This window comes from Rhinopithecus bieti, unplaced genomic scaffold, assembly GCF_001698545.2.
Source record: "Rhinopithecus bieti isolate Rb0 unplaced genomic scaffold, ASM169854v2 scaffold_47707, whole genome shotgun sequence".
In the NCBI taxonomy this organism is placed as follows: Eukaryota; Metazoa; Chordata; class Mammalia; order Primates; family Cercopithecidae; genus Rhinopithecus; species Rhinopithecus bieti.
The window spans coordinates 1,368,793-1,376,298 of NW_016819117.1; the positions used below are offsets into that span (position 1 = coordinate 1,368,793).

At 48.5% G+C, this 7,506-nt stretch overlaps 1 protein-coding gene across 1 annotated transcript in view; it reads right to left on the reverse strand.

Moving 5' to 3' along the window:
• MEIOB (meiosis specific with OB-fold) overlaps positions 1-7,506 on the reverse strand; it is a 76,452-nt gene that overhangs the window by 60,039 nt on the left and 8,907 nt on the right. Inside the window, exons 6-7 of the mRNA XM_017858291.1 lie at positions 4,444-4,544; positions 4,214-4,292 (exon numbers count right to left, since the gene is read on the reverse strand). Coding sequence (XP_017713780.1) covers positions 4,214-4,292; positions 4,444-4,544 — 180 coding nt within the window. The remainder of the gene's footprint in view (positions 1-4,213; positions 4,293-4,443; positions 4,545-7,506) is intronic.

Genomic DNA, 7,506 nt, shown 5'->3' on the forward strand with positions numbered 1-7,506 from the left:
AAAAAAAAAAAAAAAAAAAAAACCACAAAAATTAACCGGGTATGGTGGCACGCCGGTAGTCCCAGCTACTCAGGAGGCTGAGGCAGAGAATTGCTTGAACCTGGGAGGCGAAGGTTGCAGTGAGCCAAGAATGCACCATAGAACTCCAGCCTGGGCAACAGAGCAAGACTCCGTCTCAAAAAAAAAAATAAATAAATAAGTTGTGATTAAGTTATGTCGAATTATATTTTCCTAGGCATCCAGAACCTTCCAACATGAATTCATGGTAACGGAAACACCTAAATGTTGTTTCTGGCAATCTCTTGTAAAGTCTGTGTTAAACTTTTCTTCCCTGACTAGCATTGAAATCGCTGTAGAACACATAGATTTGGTGTGAGGTGACTTCGTTGTGAAAAAGTTCCTGTTTATTGAGTCAAAGTCAAGCCATCGTGCAGCCAGGTACGGATGGGCCAACTGCCAAGCGATGGTTGAGAAGGCGGAGAAGAGGGATGAAGTTATCAGCGAAATCAGAGCTGCCTCGATGGGTTTCCAATCGGAAATTCCCAAGGGTAACCCTACAGGGAGTGCATAAAGCTACTCAGTGTAATCAGTAGTGTACAACTTCTGTACAATTTGCATAAGATGCGCAGGTTGCAATTTGGTTTCAGACTTTGTGTTTCTTTTTTTTTTTTTTTTTTTTTTTTGAGACAGGGTCTCGCTCTGTTACCCAGGCTGGAGTGGAGTGCACGGGTGTGATCTCGGCTCACTGCAACCTCTGCCTCCTGGGCTCTAGTGATCTTCCCATCTCAGAATCTCAAGTAGTGGGGACTACAGGCACACACCACCACACCTGGCTAATTTTTGTATTTTTTGCAGAGAAAGGATTTTGCGATGTTGCCTAGGTTGATCTTGAACCCTTTAGTTCAAGAGATCCTCCAACCTCGACCACCCAAAGTGCTGGGATTATAGGCATGAGCCACCGCGCCCAGCCTGGTTTCAGATTTTTATAAATAACATATTATTTCGTCTAAATAGCTTGTTTGTCTTTCCTTTTTTTTTTTTTTTGATACAGTCTCACTTTGTCACCCAGGCTGGAGTGCAGTGGCGTGATCTTGGCTCACTGCAGCCTCAACCTACCAAACTCAAGCAATCCTCCCACCTCAGCCACCTGAGTAGCTGGGGCTACAGGCACGTGCCATCACACCTGGCTAAGTTGTGTATTTTAGTAGGGACGGGGGCTTCACTATGTTGGCCAGGCTGGTCTCGATCTCCTGACCTCAAGTGATCTGCCCACCTTGGCCTCCCAAAGTGCTGGGATTACAGGTGTGAGCCACCGCACCCGGCCCTAAATTGGGTTTTTTGTTACAGGTGGATGGAGCTGAATTCCTAAGGAAAAGCTCAATCCAGTTATGGATGGATCTTGTTCCTCCTTATCAAGGGATCCCCGAGAGAACGCTGGTCATGTCCTCCTTTGGTCCAGCCTGGGTTGCCGCTTCGACGCTCCCTCTGTGCAGGGTGGAAGGTACCTGCAGGCTGCCCGTCTGTACCCCGGGATCTGGGGGACGCCTGATGAAGTATTTGCATTTAATCATCATCTTGATGTGGATGCTTTTAGGAGCAATGACTGAGACTGGGAGGGATTATAAATACTCAAATGACAGGAAATCTTCAGCTGTCTTCCACCATCACTCTTGGAAAACATTAGTGTCTCATCTCGATAACGAAACAATGTCAGTGCATCCTGAGAGCATCTGGCTCACGTCTCCATTCAAGGCTGTGCCCATTGAACCCGGCTGTTTTGAATATTAGACTCTTTTATCAGATTTTCTGACCATCCACCTTCCGCTGCTCACAGACCTTGGGTTTCAGAGAAAAGGCTCCTGGATTTCAATGCAATCCATTCTCTTCCGTGGACACATGAGGCAAGCAACCTATGGGAGGCTTTTTTCTCTTTTTTCTTTTTTAACTTGCCTTAAAAAAAAAAAAAAAAAAAAAAAAAAATCGGCCGGGGCCCCGGGGGTGGGCTCAAAGCCCCTGTAAATCCAGACTTTAGGGAGGGACCGAACGACGGTGGAATTCACGAGGTCAGGAAGATTCGGAAGCACCAATCCTGGCTAACCACATGCAAACCCCGTCTTCTACTAAAAAAATAACAAAAAAAAAACTAGCCGGGCGAGGTGGCGCGGGCGCCGTAATTCCAAGCCGTATTTGGTCGCGTGAGAATGGCCGTAAAACCCGGGAGGGCAGAGCTTGCAGTGAGCTTGAGATCCGGCCCACTGCCACTCCAGCCTGGGTGAGTAGGCGAGACTCCGTCTCAAAAATAAAAATTAAAAATAAAAAAATCTTTGTTGGGGTTTGTTTTCACTAGTTAGGAAAGCTGACCCCCATTGGTGCGAACAGGTTGTCTTGCACCCACTCACAAAATTTTCATTCATGCGTTTTCACATGCTTTTTGGGAGGCCGGCCATGCGCCCTATTACACCTTTGTAATTTCCCGCGCTTTTGGGAGCGCCGAGGTGGGGCAGATCACCTTGAGGCGGAGTTGAGACCAGCCTGGCCAACACGGCGAAACCCCGTCTTCTACTAAAATACAAAAAATTAGCCGGGCATGGCGGTGGGCCGTTGTAATTCCCAAGCTTACACGGAGGCTGAGGCAGGAGAAAATCGTTGAAACCCAAGGAGGCCAGAGGTTGCAGTGAGCCAAGATCATTAAGCGTCGAATCTTTCTGACCTTGTAAATCCAACCACCTTGGCCTTCCCAACGGCTGGCCGATTACAGGCATGAAAAAACCAAACTGTTGCCCAAAGCCCACTTCTTTTTTTTTTTTAATCTTTATTTATTAATTATTTATTTTTTTTTTTTTGAGCACAGGCGTCTAAGTGATTCCTCCTGCCTTCAGCCTCCCGAGTAAGCTGGGAAGTGTAGGCACCACACCATGCCCGGCACAACACCGATGCCCGGCTAATTATTTTTTGTAAGATGGGGGCTCTTCACTATTGTTAACCTAGGCCTGCCGTCTTGAAGTCCTGGCCTCAAGCAAACCCTTCCTTGCCTTTGGCCTTTCCAATGTGCTGGCGGATTTTTACCAGATGTTGAGCCACTATTTCCAGCCTTACAAATTGCCCTTTTTTTTTTTTTTTTTTTTTTTTGAGATGGAAATCTCACTCTGCTCAACCCAGGTTTGGAGCTGCCAGTGGCCACAAATCTCAAAGCTCCACTTGCAACCTCTGCCTTCCTGAGTTCAAAACAAATTCTTCCCACCTCAAAGCCCCTTGAGTAAGTAGCTGCGGACTACAGGTATTACGCACCACGCCTGGCCCCTTTTTCTGTATTTTTTAGTAGAAAAGAGTTGCCCATGTTGGCCAGTTTTGGGCGAACTCCCTGACCTTCAAGGTAAAATCTGCCCGCCTCAGGCCTCTCAAAATGCTTTGCGATCGGCCGGGGCGCGGTGGCTCAAGGCGCCTGTAATCCCAGCACTTTGGAGGCGAGGAACGGGTGGATCAACGAGCGTTCCAGAGATCCGAAAGGAACCATCCTGGCTAACACAGTGGAAAAACCCCCGTCTCTACTAAAAAAAAAACAAAAACTAAGGCCGGGTGAGGTGGCGGGCGGCTGAGTCCCCCAGCCTACTTCGGAGGCTGAAGGCAGGAAGGGAAAATGTGTTAAAAACCCGGGAGGGGCGCGGGATGCTTGCAAGTTGAGGCCGAGAATCCCAGGCCACCTGCACTCCAAGGCCTGGGCGAATAAAGCGAGAACCTCCGTCCTCAAAAAAAAAAAAAAAAAAAAAATGGTTTGGATTACCAGGGCCATGACCCCCCACCATGGGGAACTGGGCCTACCACTTTTGCTTTTTTTTTTTTTTTTTTTTGAAGGAGGGGTTCCTCAAACCCTGGTTACCCAGGCTGGAGTGCAGTGGCGCTCTGCCTCCCAGGTTCAAGCAATTCTCCTGCCTGAGCCTCCCAAGTAGCTGAGCCTACAGACATGTACTACCACACCCAGCTAATTTTTGTATTTTTAGTAGAAACAGGATTTTGTTGTGTTGGCTGGGCTGGTCTCGAACTCCTGACTTCAAGTGATCTGCCTGCCTCAGCCTCCCAAAGTGCTGGGATTACAGGCGTGAACCACTGCACCCGGCCTACACTGCTTTTAAGTCTTACATTGTGCACCAGAGAAGAGTCAAACAAAGCAAAATTAGCGGCAGAAAGCACCCCCTTGTTCCTCTGTACCCACTACCCAGGTGTATCGCAGAGCAGACACGGTGAAAGTGTGCACGCTCAGGAAAGGCACAGGAACTGACATGTTACCAAGGTCCCTGCAGGGGCAGAAAGCAGGCCCTGAGAGGCACAGATGCCAAAAATGATGGTCAGGAATCAATGGGGAAGCGTGTTTGTGCAGCGCTATTGGCATCTGACGTGTTTGTTATAATTGGCTCCCGCCAGCCCTGTCTCCTTTATTAATTGCACGTATTCCTCTTGACGAAAGTGACATGCCGATGGCAGCGACGTGGGCTTGAAGACGAGGGTGCCTTTCGATCTAAGCCTAAAGTCACATTTGTGACCCGAACCTAAGACAGAGAGGAACCCAAAGGTCACTTCTCCAGGAATGTCTGGATGGGTGGCTTATTGGAGCCACTCGCCTAATTGTACCACCTTGAAGTAACCACATAGTGATAGTTTTCCTGCGTCCCTTAAATCATGATGCTCGATAGGATGACTCTGCCTGAAGCCCACCGGCAGCTGGAGTTTCATTCTGCAGACAAGGAAAACAAGGCCATTCCAAAAACTTTCAGAATTCAGCCGCTCAGTTCACCAATGAATGCTAAGATCGTGGGCTCAAGTTCAAGGAGAAACAGGATGTGCACATGATAGTAAAGTATCAAAACAAAAACAGTGATCTGGCTGAGCGCAGTAGCTCATTCCTATAATCCCAACACTTTGGGAGGCTGAGATGGGTGGATCACCTGAGGTCAGGAGTTCGAGACCAGCTTGGTCAAAAAGGCAAAACCCCATCTCTGCTAAAAATACAAAAATTAGCTGGGCGTGGTGGCGCATGCCTGTAATTTCAGCAACTCAAGAGGCTGAGACAGGAGAATCCCTCGAACCCGGGAGGCAGAGGTTGCAGTGAGCTGAGACTGCGTCACTGCATTCCAGCCTGGGTGACAGAGCAAGACTGCGTCTCAAAACAAAAACAAACAAAAAAAAATTGATCTTCTTTGAGGCTGGGCACAGTGACTCATGCCTATAATCCCAACACTTTGGAAGGCCGAGGCAGGAAGATTGCTTGAAGCCAGGAGTTCAGGACCAGCCTGGACAATGTAGCAAGACCCTGTCACTACAAAACATACAAAAGTTACCTGGGTGTACTGGCAGGTGCCTATAGTCCCAGCTACTTGGGAGGCTAAGGTGGGAGGATCGCCTGAGCCTAGGGAAGTCGAGGCCGCAGTGAGCTGAGATTGCGCCACTGCACTCCAGCCTGGGCAACAAGGAGACCTTGTCTCAAAAAAAAAAGAAGAAGAAGAAAAGAAAAAATGTGACTGGGCATGGTGACTCACACCTGTAATCTCAACACTTTGGGAGGCCAAGGCACGCAGATCACCTGAGGTCAGGAGTTCAAGTCCAGCCTGGCTAACATGGTGAAACCCATCTCTACCAAAAATACAAAACTAAGTCGGGCATGGTGGCGGGCGCCTGTAATCTCAGTTACTCAGGAGGCTGAGCCAGGAGAAGCACTTGAACCCGGGAGTCAGAGTTTGCAGTGAGCCGAGATTGAGCCGCTATACTCCAGCCTCGGCGACAGAGTGAGATTCTGTCTCAAAAAAAGAAAAAAGAGAAAGAAAAAAGAAGATGCCGTGTCTAAGTGGACCCATGCAGTTCAAACCTGTGTTGGTCACAGTCAACTGCACTTCATAAGAAAAGGTTTTTTGTTTTTGTTTTGAGACGGAGTCTCGCTCTGTCGCCCAGGCTGGAGTGCAGTGGTGTGATTTCGACTCACTGCAAGCTCCACCTCCTGGGTTCACGCCATTCTCCTGCCTCAGCCTCCTGAGTAGCTGGGACTGCAGGTGTCTGCCACGATGCCCAGTTAATTTTTATATTTTTAGTAGAGATGGGTTTCACCGTGTTGGTCCGGCTGGTCTTGAACTTCTGACCTCAGGTGATCTACTTGCCTTGGCCTCCCAAAGTGCTGGGATTATAGGCATGAGCCACTGCACCTGGCCAGAAAAAGGTTTTAAAATGTTTACAAACGAGAAAGAAAAACAGCCAGGCTTTTCCATCACCTTCTGGAGCCACCTGAGGTCACTGCCTTGCTGCACTGCATCCTCATAACTGCTCAATCAATAGCTACATCTTTATAGTAAATAATTGTGTCCGTGGGGCTTTATTGGTCTCTGGCACGGGAGTTGTCAGGAGCACTTTCGTCAGCAGAGCAAAACCATTGATTTTCTGCCCATTCGTCCAGGGCACAAATTGGCCAGTTGCCGGCGGCCGGGATCAGAACTGGAGGGACCAGCTCCAGAACCCAGAACCCCTCCCAGCACTGGTCCCAGCAAGGGTGGATGAAACGGTCTCTCCCCAGTCAATCACATTCCGGTGCAGTGTAACTTCCAAGAAAGAGGCCGGACAAGGCTGGGCGTGGTGTCTCACGCCTGTAATCCCAGCACTTTATGAGGCCGAGGCGGGTGGGTCACTTGAGGTCAGGAGTTCAAGACCAGCCTGGCCAACATAGTGAAACCCCGTCTCCACTAAACATACAAAACTCAGCCGGGCGTGGTGGCACACTCCTATAATCCCAGCTACTCGGAAGTCTGAGGCAGGAGAATAGCTTGAACCTGGAGGTGGAGGTTGCAGTGAACCAAGATTGCACCACTGCACTTCAGGCTGGGTGACAGAGTTAGCTTCCATCTCAAAAAAAAAAAAAAGAGGCCGAGTGTGGTGGCTCACACCCGTAATCCCAGCAGTTTGGGAAGCTGAGGCGGGTGGATCATGAGGCCAGGAGTTCAAGATCAGCCTGGCCAACATGATGAAACCCCATCTCTACTAAAAATCCAAAAAAAAAATTAGCCGGCGTGGTGGCAGGCGCCTGTAGTCCCAGCTACTCGGGAGGCTGAGGCAGGAGAATGGCGTGAAGCTGGGAGGCGGCGCTTGCAGTGAGCCAAGATCGCGCCACTGCACTCCAGCCTGGGCAACAGAGCGAGACTCGCCTCAAAAAAAAAAAAAAGATGAATTGTAAAATTTGTAAAATGCATGTTAATATTTTAAACGTTTCTTGTTCTTTACTTAGAATGACACAAAGTAGCAAACAGAACCACCATGACAAGCTGGGAGAGGAAGGAGAGAAGGAAAAAGGGATGGTGGAGAAAGGGCAAAGCTTTCTACATTAGCACCTTTCACAACACTTTGTTTCTGATTTTTCACTTTGCACTAGGCCCTGAAAATTATTTATGTAGCCAGCCTTGGATATAATTCACACACAGAAAAGCTCTTTGGGGCTTTCAGTAATTACTTTTTCTTTTTTTTTTTTTTTTTTTT